The sequence below is a fragment of the Mytilus galloprovincialis genome, chromosome 9, assembly GCF_965363235.1.
Source record: "Mytilus galloprovincialis chromosome 9, xbMytGall1.hap1.1, whole genome shotgun sequence".
Lineage (NCBI taxonomy): Eukaryota > Metazoa > Mollusca > Bivalvia > Mytilida > Mytilidae > Mytilus > Mytilus galloprovincialis.
The window spans coordinates 73,486,308-73,505,555 of NC_134846.1; the positions used below are offsets into that span (position 1 = coordinate 73,486,308).

The window sequence follows — 19,248 nt, forward strand, 5'->3', positions numbered from 1 at the left end:
AAGTTAGTCGATAAAACAAATGAAAATTGTTTTTGGTAAAAAAAAGACAGAATGATAGATTAATACAATCTAATCACTTTATTAAATATGGGTATTTTGGCCTTAAATAGCCGTTTAACGTACAGTTATTGCTAAAAAAAATTATAGCAACTGTCAAATACTTATAGATTATCGTTGATCATCTCAACGAGATTGATTTTCTCGCTTGAGCCGGGACGGCGAAAGCGAGAAAAGCAATCGAGTGGAGATGGCCAATGATAATCTGTTTATCGCTATTTTAGAGAAAAAGGTCAAAGGAAAAATGCACAAAGTAGCGATAATAATAGATATTCTACACACATTGATAACTTATTTGTAAAATAAATTGTGTAGCAAAAATTCTTTTTTGGTATTAAAAGCTGTTGCTCATATCTTATACCTCGTTCACACGTATATTTAATTCAAATTGAATTCGAATCGAATTCACTAATCACGTTCACACACTCTTCTTCTTTAATTCGAATTGTCAAGTTAGGACGTAAAACGTTTCGAATGCGAATTAAACTAATTCGAATTACTTAAAGGGAAAATTCACGATTTTTTACTTATGGTTTAAATATGTTCATTATGACATAATATATATATTCACAAAGTTTTATCGCTATATGTGCAGTGATAAAGGAGAAATTCAATAATTAATGAAAAAATATCAACTACTTCCTGTAGGTCGTGACGTTTTCTCCTGATTTTTGCATGCCGGGATTTAAAATACAATCATTAAAAGTCTTGGTTTTTAATCATATTTTAACGTAATCGTAAGCGCGCCGATGACTTGTGCTTTATCTAATAACCATCCGATAATAAGAAGATAAAACGCACAGACGTTCAATTGTACTCATTCGTGAGATAAATTATCTATGTTAAACGTATATATTCGAATTATTTTTGTAGACAACACAAAAAGTTATAAATTTATTTTTAATAAATGCATTTTCGGACTGATAAGGTGAACAAATTAAAGTACAATAATCTGTACAGACAATATGTTGGTGTACTATTATTGACCTTTTACTATCTCTGCTATGGCTAGGTTTATACGATGTGTGTATTCACGGTTCTGTGGCAATACTCGTAGTGGCTTGTTGAAAGGTAAATTGTTATTTGCACTTCGGTATTTAACCACGCCTCTAGGGCACACCTTGCCAGGTGTGACTGTCTATTCGGATCAGTGGTAGCATTTAATACACACATTAAAAATACATATTCAAGTTGGTGACAAATAAAAATTGGTCGCCGTGGAATTATTTAATTATATTTGGTGCTATTATTTATTTGAATTCAAATAAGTTAATTTACTAAGAAATACACAATTTTCGGTTAAAGACGGGAAACTTAATTCATATGTCAGAATGAAATGATATACAAGTCTTGTCCTTGATTTATGTCTCATAAAAAAGGGGGACTTAGAAATTAGAAATAGCTTTACTAAATCATTTTTATTTGTCTTTATTAGGCGAAAAAATGTACGAGAACACTTACATTTAGACTTTTGAAAGCCATGTATTAATTAATATATGAAACTATCTGAAGTCAGAAGATAACTCTACCGAAGCGGAATATAATATGTACGAATAAAGAAAAAAATATTTTTGTAATGGAATCGAAAAATTACGAATAGATATTCTTTTCAAGTGTGATAAACGTCAACCAAATTTATTCATAATGGGGAACGTCCCTATAATAATCGTCGTCTCCCAACGTATATATATACTTAAATAACTATTTGATCAACGATGTTTAAAATTAAAAGACAACGAATTTAATGTTATCTTTCCCTATTTTTGAATGTTATTATTAAGTCTGTTCAACTTGCAAGAATACCCCTAAAGCGGACAAATATCCGACAAGCAGTTTATTCTTTAAATTGCTGTCATTGAATATCAAGAAAGAAAATAAATCCCGAAATTGATACTCAATAGTTTTCCTAGAAAATATTCACATTCCTTGGGGATTATTAGTGTACGTCCAGTTGCATATATTTTACATGAATGTTGGAACAATTGTGATGATGACGAATTTCGTCCTTTATTCGAGAACAATTTAATTGATATATAAATCTGTGAGTTTACTATGTTCTTAACTTCGATGAACCAAAGCAAGTTATAAATTGACCTGTATTTAAATCAAATTGTTTCTTTTTTTTCTTCTTCTTCTTTTGGTATACAATAGTCTATCGAATTCGTTGATTACATACTGTTGGCATACATGGACTAGTCTATTTACAAAACTTTTACCACAATTTACACAAAATGTATGTTTCTTTCTTATGTTCAATGTATACATGTATACATATTTTAAATTGCGCTACTGACTATAGTTCCGTAACTTTCTACCAGGCGTAATTATACACGAATCGTCGAACAGTGCGCACATTTTTTTAGATCAATAATTCTGGTATGTTCCAATCTGTCCTAAACTATTGACAACGAGTATATATTACATTTTCCAAAATTAACCCTTGGAAAAATATGTAAATAGATTTGTATTTCTTCAATTATTTTTTTTTGTATTATTTTTTTTTTTTATAAATAATATTCTTTACACCAGAAATGTTATTTATAAACAAGCGTATGAGTTCAGTAATGACTAGTATATTATATCACTTTCGGACACGCAAGACAAAAATGTATATTATACATGCACCTGATAGTTCAAAATGGAAAGTTATAAGTAACGGTCGTGTACACTGATCAATACCTACAGAAGTGAAACGATGCATGAACTTGCAAGCCCGCCGGACAGGAAATCGATTGAATACCTGGACGTGTCACCTTACACCCCTTCCAATACCTTTGGGAGTAATACCTTTAGCCATGCTGGTGATCAGATAAGGGAAGATCCGAATTTATTTAAATAAAGTTTATTACTTGAAAGAATTATGAACGAATTAGATTTTCGAAAACAATTTCCACGGAACACTTATTTATCATTTTATGATTTGAACTTTGACTTTTTAACTAATTACAATATTATCAGTTTAAAAATAACAGACTATATGGTTATTTAAAAATATAAGACCATTTTCCGTATCAAGTTAGTCAGTCAGATAAACCAACCGTACGATTGACAAGATATCGACACGCAATTACGACTACATCGTTTACTGTAGTTTTGTTCCTTTGTGGTTTATTGACATATCGGGATTTTTCATCGGAGAAGATGACAAGATGGCGGAGAGTAGAGAACTGATACTCAAAATTTAAAATCGATGGTGATCTCTTATTTAGCGGAATAAAACTTTAATATCTATAAATTTGAGCATTTTTATACAGAATGGACATAATATCAATTTTTGATTTTTTTGCGAAGTTTCCCTTTAATGCGAATCGAATTCGAATTACGTGAGAACTTAGCATTAATACCAATGACAATTAAAAGTGGGCTTTGTTTGCAGTGTTTGCTTTTAAGATGTTTTTTTTTTTTTTTTTAATTTTATGTGAGAAGTTAAGAGCCCTTAAGACTTAAGTAAATATATAAGATAAAATCCTAAATTATAAACACTGATATCCCTCAGACTAATGTCTTATTAACATCTGAAGGATGGTATTTGGGTAGATCAATAATCAGACAATACTGTTTGATTCTCGGGGCCAAATACGTGGTCACAAACTACATTCTACTTTCTCCTAGTTGAAATTTCGATTGGAAACGGAGATATTTGGTTTATAAATCTTCATTTTAATGTCGATTTTGAAACTTTGATATTGAACTCAAAGTTTATTTTATGACCATATAGGCACAATTAGAAATAAGTTGATCACATCTGTCGATCAAACTGACTTCTGGGACAGAATGAACCTAAATGATATAGCGTATTTCATCACACTATGTCTGCAATGTTGTCATCTTGTTAAAAGGGGGGGGGGGCTGATTTATATAAGTTCTTGTTTCGAATCACTCTATTTCAATTGTACAACTGTAATTTGTTTTCTTTTGAAAACTTAAAATTTACGTTTCCTACATTTTCTACAGATCTAACATCATATATTACGGTTTTTTTTTTTGCAAGAGAACGCTATTCCCCTGCATTATGATTTATTTATAGTCATGTATACAAACACCTATACAACATACAATCCCAGGTATAGATTACCTTAGCCATATTGGCACAACTTTTTGGAATTTTGAGTCGTCAATGCTCTTCAACTTTGTACTTGTTTGGCTTTATAAATATTTTGATATGAGCGTCACTGATGAGTCTTATGTAGACGAAACGCGCGTCTGACGTACTAAATTATAATCCTGGTACCTTTGATAACTATTTACACCACTGGGTCGATGCCACTGCTGGTGGACGTTTCGTCCCCGAGGGTATCACCAGCCCAGTAGTCAACACTTCGGTGTTGACATGAATATCAATAATGTGGTCATTTTTATAAATTTCCTGCTTACAAAACTTTGAATTTAAAAAAAAAAAAAAAACTAAGGATTTTCTTATCCCAGGCATAGATTACCATAGCCATATTTGGCACATCTTTTTGGAATTTTGAGTCGTCAATGCTCTTCAACTTTGTACTTGTTTGGCTTTATAAATATTTTGATATGAGCGTCACTGATGAGTCTTATGTAGACGAAACGCGCGTCTGGCGAACTAAATTATAATCCTGGTACCTTTGATAACTATTATTACATGTGCCTTAGATTTTTTCAATCTCCAAACTGCCCTATCCAGTATTTTAAGAATAAGGAATTGTCCGGTTAATTATTTACAGACATATACACCCTGTATAACCCAGATACAGATGAAACCGGACGTTGACGCGTTCGAATAGAACACACCGTGTAACACTGAGTTCAGACAGTAAGGAATTAATACTTTTAAAAATCCAATATCTATTCTTCGGATATTTTGCTCCTATATATTCTTTGCCCTAATACTCATTGGTTACTAAAAGTTTTTTTTTAATTGTGTGACATTTTTATATACAAACATGAAAAAACGCACGACGATATCAATAATAAAAACGTGCTTGGTATTTTTAAATATTCAAAGCTTAATGTTTCTCGTACCTCATAGTTTTTAAAAACATATATTTTTGAAAATTTCATAGTATAACTTAACAAACTTATAAAGATCGTTTGTTTATGTTGTTTCTAGAAACTAAAAAAATACACGTTTTAAAGTGTCTTTATTTTGATGTTGTGTACGCTTTGTTGTCGTTACACCTTTTTATACTGTACGCTTCGTTGACACAATATTGCGTTTGTCAATGAATTTTGCATGTATTAAATTATGCTTTGGTATGATCATAACCAATATGTTTGAAAATAATAATTTACCACCATAACATGCAGACAGCAACCCATAATATCCGTTATATTGTCGAAACACTCTTGGAAGAAATTTGTACATGTAAAAAAATCCTTATGTATACGAAATTTGAAAGTGTAATTGGTAGGAATAGTTATCAAAGGTATAGGAAAATACAATAACTCGACAGGTGTAAATATGGCTAAGTATACAGATACACTTGTCCGATTTCTAATTTGATAGTATTTTTGAAAGTGTTTACCATACGACATTTGATGTACGGTTAGGTGGTGGGTTGGGTGTCTGCTGATGTTTAATCCCGCCATATTCTGTATGTGCCTGTCCGAAGCCAGGAGCGTGTAATTCAGTGGTTATATATATTTTTTTGTTCACTGTTTTGTGCATAAATTGGGCCGGTAGTTTTCTCGTATGAATTGTTTTACATTTGTCATTTCGGTGTGTTTTGTAGCTGACTATGCGGTATGGGCTTTGTTCATTGTTGAAAGCCGTACGGTGACCTATAGTTGTTCATTTTTGTTTCGTTTGGTCTCTTGTGAAGAGTTGTTTCAGTACTACATTTTTTTTTATATAGACAGCAATCAAAAACAATCAATGGATTTTAGGTTAAGCCTTTTGGCCTGAATTTCAGAGGCGGGTTCTAGGGGTCACAGATTACAATAGAGTTACATTAAGGCTAAATAATATTTGTATACAATAAACATGTAACTGATAGCCATCAATAGTTACTTTTATGTGAAGATATAAAGATGAAGAGATAATTCTTCATATTAACTGGTTTGCTTTTTCAATTATGTTTTTTTTTGTTTGTTTAATTTTTAAGGTATAAAAGATTATGCTTAATTTCCTCGAATATTACAGTCTTTCTACTGTGGTACCAAAATCTAAATCATTGGTCATTCAGGTTATTATAAGCACCTTAAAGTCTATACCCACCCACATTTCATTCAAATTTTTACTTATTTCGGAGAAGACCAAAGGGACCATATCTATATTCCCTAGTTACCCTTGGCGTCATGGGTAAATTATGCAGATGAGCAAAGCATCAAACATCAACCTAACCTTAGACATTTGCTGTGTTTTTTTCTTTCATGTTTTAATAGTTATCAATAAAAAATGAAACGTTTTGCAGTTGGTATACTGAACAATTTCTGGACCCTTTTATTTGTTTATGACACGCGTACGCAATGGTTGATTATTAGTTGCTTAACGTTCACTTGCAAATATGTCATGCATGTTCAGGATAGGCACAAAGTAGCACCACATACTACATGTAGGTCCTGGAAGGAGGCCCTCTGGAATTACGTTGGGGACATTTGGACTGCCACTGGATAAAATGAGGTATATTGAATAAGGACACAAATGCTGCCTTTCAACAGGTCATTATGGACCTCTCATAAAGTGTTTGCAGGGGTTCGTACAGTGTATTAAGTGTAGCACTCTCTTTACACACGTCATTGGATCTTATATTCCCATTCGGACTGGACGTGACTGCGTACTTTTACATCCCACAAAACTAAACGGGTGGCCAACTTCGGTCAGGTTTTACTGCCGGTCGGGAAAAAAAAACAAAGTGACCATATCTAATAGTATATTTTCCAGTCACCCTTTACCAAATTCTTTCATGAAAAAAAAAATTTGGCTACAATACAGAAAGTTATGCTGTACTGGTTAATCATTTTACATTATTACAATACATGTATATGCACACTTATGAGAACTCATAATACCGTACATCCTCTCGATACTGTTTATATTTGGCATTGCACAAGTCCATGCGTTTTATGACGTCTTTACCTAAAAGTGTTCGGTTGGATATATACTGATAAATACTTTAGATACATGATTTACCTCTTAATTGTAATTCGCTTTGAAATAGCTATCAGTTACTAAAATTACTCCTTTGTCGATATTGTATATGGTTTTTGTGCCTTGTACCGACATTTTGAGTTGAGCCAATTGCAACTTACAGGTTTTTTTTCATCACGTTGTGCTGTTACACCAGTGTCCCAGGTTAAGGAGAGGGTTGGGGGCTCACGTGTTTAATCCCGCCGCAATCTTTTTTGGGTCGGTCCAACGTCAGGAGCCTGTAGTACATTGGTTATATAGATCTGTCATTTTTTCTTCATCTTTAATACATAATTTATAAAAATATAACCGTTAGTTTCATCGTTTTAATTTTTTTTTTTTTTTTTTTTTTTTCTATATCGGGGCCTTTTTAGCCGACTTTATGGTACAGGTTTTTCTCATTGTTAAATGTTGTACATTGGACTATAATAATTGCTGTATACACCCACTTCATTTAAACTTTGTTGGAAAGTTGTCTCACCACCACATCACATCTACAAAGCTTAATATATAAAAATAAATTTAAAAATTAAAGCAGTTGGAATGCCATCTATGGCATTCGGCAAATTTAAAAGTTCAACTAGTTTCTATGTCTGCTTTCGTCTAGGCGAATTTGGACCAACATCGGTATTTGAAAGAGTCTCAAATTGTGAAAAGTAAGTCATTAAAGTTTTATTGACTGTACTACCATACTTTTTGAAACTTTATTTCTACTGGAATATATTTATTAACTGTTCATTTCACCTGAAATAACGTTGAAAGTCCCAATTTTCAATAGAAGCATTCCTATCAGATTTCACGCTAGATAAATATTGCAATTTTGGCTTTGGATGACAGATATTTTAAGTTAAACTACTTTGACTAAGTTAACAGATATGGCTTTGGATGACAGATATTTTAAGTTAAACTACTTTGACTAAGTTAACAGATAAACATTTACAATAAAATACAGAAAAAGGGTCGCCGACACCATCCAAGAAAGTGATTTGTGACGGATTTTGTCAACGAACTGTACATTGATTATTTAAAAACTTACAACGAACGCGACACATTTGATTGAACGAACAATACAGTAAGAGAAAATTTATTTAGTATGATATTGAGTTTATTCTTAGTTGAAGGCACGCAAAATAGCAATTGCTTAAGGTATTAATATACAAAGGTGTATGCACGAAAAGATATTCAGCATTGTTTACCTCATAAAACGTATGAAATTGCACCTTGTCTGTGCGTTTTGCATCTAGCAGTTTTATCAAACGTTCTATGCAATATCTAAAACTTACAACAACTGTAGAATTGAATAAATAAACTAACATGCACATTGACATATTTATATATACTCAAATAAGTTCTAGAGAGGCATTCGAAATTGTTGTCATACCAAATGTTGTTCTGATTATCGCTTCGAACGCGTCAACGTCTGAATTCATTTGTATCCGGGTTATACGGGGTGATATAACAGGTAAATTGCTAAGTCACTTATACACCTGGAATCAATATTGCACGCTTAACTGACCCTTTAAGTTTGAGCCTATAAATGTCCTATATCATGGCCGCTTAAATAATTTCAGGTGTAAACATTATTAGCAGAATCTTCATAATTATACTACACGAGTTTCAGGTATGTCACCTTTATTACGATTGCAAATTTGTTTGTTTGTAGAAATGATAACCAAGCTGGTAACAAGAAAAAAGCTTCAGTTTTTTTAACTTATATTTAGATTTTACCATAACATTTATATAGTAAATCAGATGCAGTTTTAAATGTTTAACCATTATACCATTAATGTCTGCCAACTTTAAGTTTTGGTTTGTTCGACATGAATAAATAATGTGCATATCGTTATGTAGTATCCCTCTATGCAGTAAGAAGTATGATATGTTTGGTGGATTTTCCCTAAGAAACCTGATGACACATATGCCATTGTCTTTCGGTTAATGGAGACCTATTCCTGGTTATGTTAAATTATAATTTGTGTATGTTGCTTACTGGGCATAATTTCGTTTCTGAGGTTAAATGTCTTTTTCTTCTTTTTGTTAACTGCAAATGGTTTATATTTTGCTAATTTTATTTATCATTATATAAAACAAACATATAAGTGGTAACGCAACGGATTCGAATTTCTGTATCACCTTCATAGATTTTAGAAGATGTGGTATGAGTGCCAATGAGAACTCTTCTTTCATAGGTTTGACTCCTCGTCCGGCTTTGGCTTTACATTAGCTCCTTTCTGGTTTCAATGCTTGTAGTAGGTTTTGGACTTTCACATATTTTGGCCGCTCGATTACTATGAAGAGAATTAATGGATATAATAAACATATTAAATGCAATATTTGCCCATCATTCTGTTTTTTGTTTCTGATTCAAATGAACGGAGGGCCGGTACCTGATTTACTAAATGATGAGTGGGATAAAGGTTCATGAAGATGGTCTAATAAGGAATAAAACATGAACCTTCTAATTCTAGAAAGGATGGAAGTCTAGATATTCTCATCTTATATTGTGAAAAGTTACCAATATTATTATACTAGTTGAGAGTATTTTTGTTATAACAATTTTCTCTCATTTGATTTTGATATCAACGCCCTGCACATAGTTCCTATTTTCTTATAAGATTCCTAGGTCATAGACAGACTTCAAACTATGTTCCAATTTGTTATAATCTATTAACCAAATTTTTAATATTCAGTTTTCATGTAGATTCAATTATCTAAAAAAAACCTTGTAAAATTCCATTAAAATGTGACTTTATAGTTACAGAGGCGCATAGGAAAACAAACCTATACGATAAAAGATAGGGTCTCATTTCCCAATTAAATGTACAAGCGTTTAGTTATTATGTAACAATATTCCATCGACACCTTCATGTGTAGAATATTTTTTTAATGTAATGCAAAGAGCTTGTGTATTCTTATGAAAATAACATTGAAAGGTAGTTGCTTTTTAGAAGTTGCGGAACCAATAGTTCTAAAAGGTAAAAAAAAGTATTCCTTCTAATATTTAACCGAAACAATATTGGCTCGATTGTTCATACAATAATATTTATTTGACGTGGCAAGGATATGATCGAATTTTCGTAGGCACATTGATCTACTTTTGACCAGGTATTTAACATGTAATTGGCTATATAAATACTAGTCGTGTAGAACTTGCTTACTCTGCGCATCACCTAAACATTTATGTCTGGTTATAGTTGTTCAGTCTGTGTTAGCTCCGATTATTTACGGTTTGTCAATTGTTATTAGTCAGTTCAATCTGTTTTTCGTCCTGTTTTTTACCTGAATTATGATATTATACTGTCACCTTGGTATTCTTTTGATATTTTCGATTCAAAACTCAAATAAGATATCCACAGGAAAACAATATCAGTCATTACATTTTCTTTTTATTATTAGTGAAAATGCCAGCCAAAGTGTTATTTGTTCTAACCAGTCATGATAAATTGGGAGTTTCGGACCACAAGACCGGTTGGTATTTACCGGAGGTAGCTCATCCTTACCACGTACTAAAAGCAAAGGGACATGAAATCACATTCGTAAGTCCAAAAGGAGGGAAGGCGCCAATGGTAATATATATATATATATATATTCAGATATTCATAAAACACAATCATTTCATTTGTTTTAGATGTTGGTGCTTACATCAAGTATCTTTGATGCGTACATTGTTGTATTGTTACAAAATTAAGAATAAATAATTATTCGAAATCATAACAGATTTTTCCCTACCCCATCCAATTAAAGCACAACTACAACATGTATGTCGATTTTGTTTTGTTTACAATGCTCTTAACTTCCATCGATTTAGCCTTCAAACTGTTTTAATCATCACCACTTATGAGTCTTAAAAACGCGCGTCTTGCATTTTAAATTATAAACCTGGTAACTTTGATGATTTCAGTCACTGGCGAATGACAGGTTACTGTGCTGCTTTCATACATCGCTAATTGTTTAGACCACTTTCCAGTTTGTCCGTCACCGGCAAAAACTCGTCAATTATGCACGCCTTTATGACGTCATTTACCAGATAGAGGGGATCGCCTGACCTGTCACTATAAACGTTCATCGTCATTGTGCAGCATAAACTAGAACTAAAATTTGTTCTTTAGGTACTTGATCACACTTCCCTAATGACAGCAGTACTGAAAGACAATTATGAGAATCAATTTGTCGACAAATTCGTGCAATATAGCTTTATAGTTTTCCAACCACTTGCTCAACATTGGAACGGAAGTGACGACGCCCCTAAACGCGCGAATGATGTTCACTGAAACCAAAGTTTTTGACGGAAATGCATCGAATTCGAAAGTTGTCTGTTGAAGTTGTCTGGATACTGACCTTTTTACACGGTCTCGAAATTATATAGAAGTTAGACTATTTACATATTATCGTCTTTTTCGTGGGTAGAATATTCTGGTACTCAGTAAATTTTTTCTCCAAGTTACATCGATTATAATCTTGATTTTACTTGTGTTCGTCGCTCTAACTTAACCGAGTAATAGAATATACAACAAAGTAGCTAACTAGTCGATTTTTTTTTACACCGGAGTGCAAAGTCAATAATATGAAAACAGTATATTGTGTACTCAAAACCACACATAAAGAGTGTACGTTTCGTATTCTCTGTTGCAGGATCCAGGTAGTGGCGAAGCCTTTAAAGATGACCAAATCTGTAAGAATTTTCTAGCAAACAAAGAGGCAATGGCCGCAATTGATAACACACGCAAGCCCTCGGAAATTAAAGCAAGGTAATCATTGTTTAGTAAGAGGATCGAAGGGCACTACTTGTTAGTGGGAAACAAAAGTGAGCGCATGGGCGTGATACCACTTTATTTCAATGGTTCGAAATAGTACGCTACAAGAGACAAAAATAGGTAAAAACTTTACTATTACCAGTAATGTGTATCCTATCTATGTAAATATGATATAATTCATAATGGGGTGCAAGAGTTATCATCCAAAAACAATTTGTGCAAAACTATAAATCTTGTCAAAAGTTATTAGCAATTACAATGGACAAGACTTTCGTGTATGTCTATGTTTGTGTCAACAGAGGGGTTCAAAATGAAGTGTATTTATAGAAATTGTTTCAAAGGGGAATACTTTTCGGTTTAGTTTTTAGTGTGCAATGAGGTGGCTATATATAATATCGATGTCACGTTGAATTTGGATATTGAATTTTGTTTATAGTAATGAAATATCTTATGCGTATCAGAAGAACATGTAGTGAAATAGTTATAACATAATGTTAGTCGGAAACACATTGAACTCACACAAGCGATTTCTGTCATGTTATTCCGGTATTTAGAGCCATTTTTCTAAGGAATTATTCAATCATTCATACTGGAAGCAACTTTTACAATCTATACAGTTTTTTATAACCATATAAAAAAGGAAGATGTCTTGGTCTTTATTTGCAGTGACTTTAAAGCTATATTTTATGCTGGAGGACATGGTCCTATGTTTGATCTACCTCAAAACCAGGAGATAGCAAAAATAGGTGTGGGTATTTATGAAAACGGAGGAATTGTCAGTGCCGTATGTCACGGACCAGTAGGTAGGTATATTTTTTTTTTATCATAGTAGTTTTATTGAGAACTTTCGTTTCATTTTAAAAGCATCTCTCATAATTTAAATCTAACGATTTATAATGATGAGTCGTGATGGTATTGGAGAATTATGATATCAAGACAACTTCGAAATTAAGTATAAAGATGAAGCTAAAAAATGAAGCTTATTGTTTTGGATCTTAATCAAGCTGTTAAACAAACTCTTGTTGACCAAACCAGCTTCAAATAAACACTTTATGAATTTCACGCGTCCGAAGCGCAAGCTGTTTATTATTATTCTACGTCTTGAACGCTCAAACATAATCATTTCAAATCCAGGGATACGTAGATACGCTGAAATGTTAGGAGCTAAATGACCAAATAGGACATAAACAGATGTACACATTACAGTTTACACAGGTTATGTATATTTAGTGTTACTGGGACATGGCGAATTCATTATTTGATTACTAGATAGTCGTGTTATGTTTATCTTGCGGAAGCATGCTTTCTATTATCAAATTTTAAAATAAATTAGTGGCATTTCATGCAAAATATGTCTTTTATAGTGCATTTTTCTCAATTTTTTTATCGGGCGCTAAGATTCAGTGTAAAGTTGCACAAATTTTTCAGTTTGTGTAAATAGAAATTTTGTGTATTTTAGGACTAGTTCCATTGAAACTCTCCAATGGTGACCATTTAATAAAGGGCAAGAAAATAACAGCATTCACAAACGAAGAAGAAGACGGCGTACAACTGATGTCAGTCATGCCATTTCCTTTAGAAACTAGACTTAAAGAACTCGGTGGAACTTTTGTAGCAGTTGACATGTGGAAACCAAATGTCCAGGTTGGTATTGTACTACAATCATCACGATTTTAGATTTCAATTGTTGAAAGAAAGTTCGGAATAATCCTGAGATATGTGTATACTTCAATAACATAAAAACAAAGAAAAAATGAACAAATGTTTATGGCTAAATGGTATAAAGTAAAAGTATATCTTGTCAAAAGTAAATCTAATCAGACATATTAGAGCACATCTATCGTTTTGATATATGAGACGATATAGGGAAAATATATAATAAAATTATATTTTTTTGTTTGTTTCTGGTTTAGATTGGTCTTTACAATCCTTATATTTGATGCAAGTGAGAAGATATTTTCCACACGTATACTATAAAACTTATAGAAAGGAAAATAAAGTGTTATAATTCTTACAAATTTGCATATTAGGGAATACGTTGATATGATTGGTCGAGAGGACTTCCGGTAGTTGATCTTAACGTTGTTTATTTTTCGATTGACGACGTTGACCGCACTTCTTTTAGTTACCAATGTAAACAAGATGGGGGCGATAATAACATCAACGATAAGAAAATTTATTTTCACTTCACGATACTCGTGAAATCAAATAATAAACACAAAACATTTATTTGGATGATAATACGAGTTTTTGTAGTTTATTTTTTATCAGATACTAGTAAGACATTTCATGGAGTTCATATTTTTGTGTTAACCAACAAATTTATTCATGCGCCATGCCTATTCAATGACACAAATATACAATTTACGTGTGATAGAGTTTACGAGTAGGGGAAAATGTATTCCTTATCTCTAATTATAAAGGATTATAAGGATTAAACGCCTTTTGAAAGGAATTTATTGGTGTATAAACTGGACCAAGTCACTCACAAACATATCATAAAAGTCCTTCAGGCTTTTATTTGTTTGTGAGTGAATTGGTCGATTTTATACACCAATAAATTCCTTTAAAAAATGTTTAATCCTACAAGATTGGAATTGTTTAGATTACAAATATGAAGCCTTAATTTTTTCCTTCATCAGTTTAGAATCATGTTGAAATAATGTGTTGAATTTACTTTATCAAACATTTATGTTTCAGGTTGACGGTCGCCTCATCACTGGACAAAATCCTGCCTCAGCAACGCCTGTAGGAGAGGCACTGGCAAAACTTTTATAAACATTCTGATCTGCCGTTGCTTACAAATTTGACTGACAAGAATCTATATCTATTTCAATTGTGTACGTGTTGCGTTTGAAATATTTATATTATATTGCTGATTTTACACATATCTTATATACAAGTTGTATTTGTAATATTAAAGCAGTGTATTAAATAAACTATTTAAAAGTAAAAAACGCTTTGACCTGTTTATGCCTCGAAATTGCCTTTTTTGTAGGGTGAAATGTATCTTTTAGCACAAATGTCCATTCTTGTGTACTGATCAATTATTGTCTTTAACTTGTGTGTATATCTTTAGGAAAATTGCTTGAATATGTCAGACAAATTGGACTCTCTCTCGGTTCACTCCTCATTTTCCCTTAAAGTGCCAACGTGTTTTTTTAAGCTTTAACCTGTGTGTCTTTTACCATAGATTAAAAACACAGATGTCTTTTGAACAGGTACCTATAAGAAGATGTGACTTAGAATGTTTGTTGTATAAATAGAGCGCTTTGAATAGTTCATTTCCTACCCTTTGAGCTTTGATATATGTATATGGAACAAAAACTCGGACATTGCTAGATATCGAATCGTAAGTTCTCAGAAGTATGAAAGTGGCAGAACCAATACAAGGACAAAAACTCACTGTGTCTTTTAGATTAAGAAAAGAAATAAAGATGTGCCTTGTTCTTATACTTTTTGTTTATTCATAAGCGCGTAGTGATTTCATATCCTCTCCTATCCATTATATTTACACAGTTTGTCTGGCGTGATGTGTGAAGGTAGTAAATTTATATTATTTCTCCTGCTTGAGGTGTATTTTAACAGTGTTTATTCTTAAGAAATTTCCTATATCGTAAGGTACCCTGTAATTGTCTAAATATTTGTGTTGTTTGCAGTGAAATGTTCGGCCAACTTGTGTAAGATTTGGTTTAGTAATGAACTAAAGGTGGCTCGGGACTATTCGACTGCGCATACTTTCACGCATGCGCACGAAAAGTTTGTGTTGTAATTTCACTACTATTTTTTTTTAATTTTTGATTGATAAAAAATGTTAAATTATAGAACTTTTGTCCTTAACAAATTATTATTGTTATTATGTGTATCTGTGAAAGACTCAAAATGACAGTTTACCCAATTTCACCATTTTCCCGCCAAACTTTTGGGTTTTTTGATATTTCTATAAAAATACATCAACACCTCTATTTTCCCTATCATTTCATTGAAAAAAGATCCCTTTTACATACATCTTTAAAAGTAATATTTTGAGCTTATATGGTCCGGGACCCCCTATTTCTTTTCGATCAATTTGATTCACTCTCTATAAAGATTAAAATAACCAAAAATACCGCACTTCAGATAGAAACTTATTGCTTCAAAGAATGAGCAAATAAAAACATAGGTCACCGATATAGAAAAAAAAAAATAATTGACCTGAATTCTAATAGTTTGGCGGGAAAATGGTGAAATTGGGTATTTTCTTAAAACATATAATAAAACCTATCTTCTGACAATTTATTTCAAAATTCTATCTCATAGATTTTTTTTATGCACACTAATGTGTTTTTTTCATGAACAAACTTACCAGATTTTGGCAATTTTCAATGACTCATAGCTTGAAAAATAGCACGGTGACCCATGCTTTTTATTACATTTTTGAAAAGAGTATAGTAAAATCTTCATTTTGGCAAATTATAAAAAAAAATTTGAGACAGAATTTTTTTATCAGAAGATAGGTCTCCAAATTTGCAGATTTAGGTAAATAACTAGACCGATTTTGTACTGCGATTGTACAATCTAAGATGGCGGTATACCATGAATCTACCTTAACTCAAACCAGTGCTATATATATATATTTATAGACGTAAAAAATAATTTTCACATGAGATATATATATATATATATATATATATATATATTCATTAAATAAAAGAGTAAAATAAGTAAAAAGTTAACAGTTCCACTCTATCAAGTTCATCCTTCCATTGGGACTCCAGTTATAGTGGAGAGTCCCAATGGTAGGATGAAATCGATAGAATGGAACTGTTAACTTGCGGTTTTTATCCAACGCAATCATAGGTTTGAACGTTGTTTTCAATTAAGGCGAAGTGTACGTAATTAAACTACACAATGGTTTTTTTTTAAATTTTACATGTAGATTCTGCTTGTAAAAATAAATCTGAAAATAAAATAAAAAAAGGGGGTAACCGTTTTCGTTTTTGAGATACGAGCTGTTGAAGTTAACAGCATCATACACCAAAATTACAAAGGATATATAGGGAAAATCGTGAAATTCGGCAGGAATTGTTACATTTCCAAGATTTTCTATTATATTAGACAATCGATTTTTTTTAAAATTTATGAGACGATTCTAAAATGTCTGAGGAATCGATTGGTGCAAAGAAAGTCCTTAGCAACCGTGCTACTTTTCAAGCTATACCCTGTTAAAGTTGAATCTTGAGTGTAAAAAAACAAAAAACAACGACAACGTTATTGACGTCGCCGCAACAGTTACGACGCATCATATAGTCCTATTGAAATATATACCGTTTTGTTGGAGCTCGTGTTGCTCGGTCTTTAGTTCTTTATGTTACGTTTTGTGTACTATTGTATTGTATTTGTCTATTATATTCGGGTGCGTGCGGAGATCGCCAACTAGAGAACGGTTGACATTTTCTTCTTTATGAACTAGAACTATTTTCGACCTTGATGCCTTATTTTTTGTTAAAATCTAAACACTGCGACGTGTTTTCAAAATCTTTGTTCCCATAAAACTTCATTTCATCAAGGTCTCTTCTCAGAATATCAGCCATCAGTCTAGCACAGGATAACAAATCAATATTTAAGAAAATTTAAGTTGTGTGGTAATTCTTAGTACATTTGGGTAAATTAATCTTATCTTTGTGCCGCATAAGCATCTCTATAATTCAACACATCCCTGAGCCACGACATTATATATTTTATACATTGCATGCGCTTCTTTGTATCACAATCCAGACCGGCTAGTAACCGTTGTATAACTTTACACGTCTGAAGACGAATATTTGCATGAAACATTTTTGTATGATTTTTATTTCTGGAACAGTCCTTTTCCGAAAGTCGGGCTGGACCTTTACTTTTATGTGCATTCGGGATTTACACAAATTGTAACCCGAATAATTCAGTCGTATTATTCAGCTGATGTACGACTGCTACATTGCTCTTGTGGGAGAAAATCGGACATGGGAAGGGCTTGAATTATTCGAGTTACTCAAATTGAAACTCGGGAATATATTTCTAGCTGTTCGGAATTCGCGGAAACAAATGATTGTATTTCGGCATTACGGTATTGAATCAATAGAGATACCAATTATTTCTTTTAACAAATTCGAATACCAGTCAGTTTATAGGACTTCAGTTTGAAATAGGGGCGGCAATCCATTCATTTTATCCAATCAATTGGAAGGGGGAGGTCAACATTGATAGTCAAAAAGCCTTGAAATATTCGATAAAAAACGTAGAATGTAAATTATATGAACTCCAAAGTCTCATATTATAAGACCAGTAAACCACAGGCTTCTCAATATTTGTATGATCATGAACTAGGTGAAAACCTGGAGCTGACCGAGTGCGAGATCCTCATGGATAATCATCGAGGTCGTTAAACACCCCTCGCAGTAAACTTTGGTTAAATTTAAAAAAAAAATTGAAATGCAATAGTCTGAGAACATTTCACCTCTCATTCCACTAAATATTAATTTGCAGTTACAAGTATCACAAAACTTCCCTGACCTCTTTTCTTTAACCATAATAGAGGAAGGAGGGATCCAGATCCCGAAATCCCGGGCTTAAAAACACAAAACCCTAGGTCCCGAATTTAAAAAAAATTAAATCCCGACTACCCGAAATTCGAAAATAGAATTCCCGTATCCCGAAAGGGTCAATCCCGAAATCCCGAGCTTAAAAACACCCAATCCCGGAGTTCCGATAAAGGTCCTAACCCTCCCCCTCCCCCCGTAATTCTATATTCTATTCATTCATAATCTTGAATTGCTATATATCTCTTCGAAATTGGAATTTGTGAAAGAAAAAATGACATGTTATATTTTATCTTACATGTGTACTTTCAATTTCAATATGGTTCTAAATTTAGATTTAATTTTCCCATAAATTGCGGACGGAATAGAAGACACCTGTTTATTTTCTGCACATGTAGAAAAAGTTGAAAACTGGGAGTTGAATGACATAATTTTTACTTATTTTAAGATAAATGTTAGAGTGAGTCAATTTTTAAGTTACTGAGTAATTTTTGGGGCATAATTTGTTTATTTTTTGTTTGTTTTCCGTCTTTGTTCTTCCGACTGGTAAGTTTTGCACTAGTGGTCAAATTATTCTCTTGGTATCGTCTGATCTCTTATATGAATATAAATCATGTCCTTAAATTTTCAATTGCACAAAATACGAACATTCGATTTCAACGTCTTTTTAATTAAACAATTAAATTCACACGTCTTTCATTAAGTATTGATCATTGTTTGTAGGCACTGGCTACGGTTACATGGAAATGTAACAATAATAAAAATATTATTGTTACATTGG

The 19,248-nt window shown here is 32.5% G+C and overlaps 1 protein-coding gene across 2 annotated transcripts; it reads left to right on the forward strand.

The window, feature by feature from the left end:
- The first annotated feature begins 8,644 nt into the window (after positions 1-8,644).
- LOC143045892 (uncharacterized) lies at positions 8,645-14,867 on the forward strand. 2 transcript variants are annotated; one of them, XM_076218717.1, is made up of 6 exons: positions 8,645-8,777; positions 10,553-10,722; positions 11,789-11,904; positions 12,577-12,713; positions 13,370-13,554; positions 14,611-14,867. In XM_076218717.1, exons 2-6 carry the CDS (start codon positions 10,558-10,560, stop codon positions 14,686-14,688), a joined length of 681 nt encoding a protein of 226 aa, XP_076074832.1. In that variant the 5' UTR covers positions 8,645-8,777; positions 10,553-10,557; the 3' UTR covers positions 14,689-14,867. The 2 variants fall into 2 exon arrangements, with proteins under 2 accessions (XP_076074832.1, XP_076074833.1); XM_076218718.1 differs by having other exon boundaries at positions 10,553-10,692.
- Positions 14,868-19,248: the final 4,381 nt, after the last annotated feature.

What these genes read in the sequence shown, in the direction of transcription:
- LOC143045892 (XM_076218717.1), top strand. Translation starts at nt 10,558, where the DNA reads ATGCCAGCCAAAGTGTTATTTGTTCTAACCAGTCATGATAAATTGGGA. An exon ending in CGTATGTCACGGACCAGTAG is followed by an intron (nt 12,714 to 13,369) that starts GTAGGTATATTT and finishes TGTGTATTTTAG; the next exon opens with GACTAGTTCCATTGAAACTC. An exon ending in TGTGGAAACCAAATGTCCAG is followed by an intron (nt 13,555 to 14,610) that starts GTTGGTATTGTA and finishes TTTATGTTTCAG; the next exon opens with GTTGACGGTCGCCTCATCAC.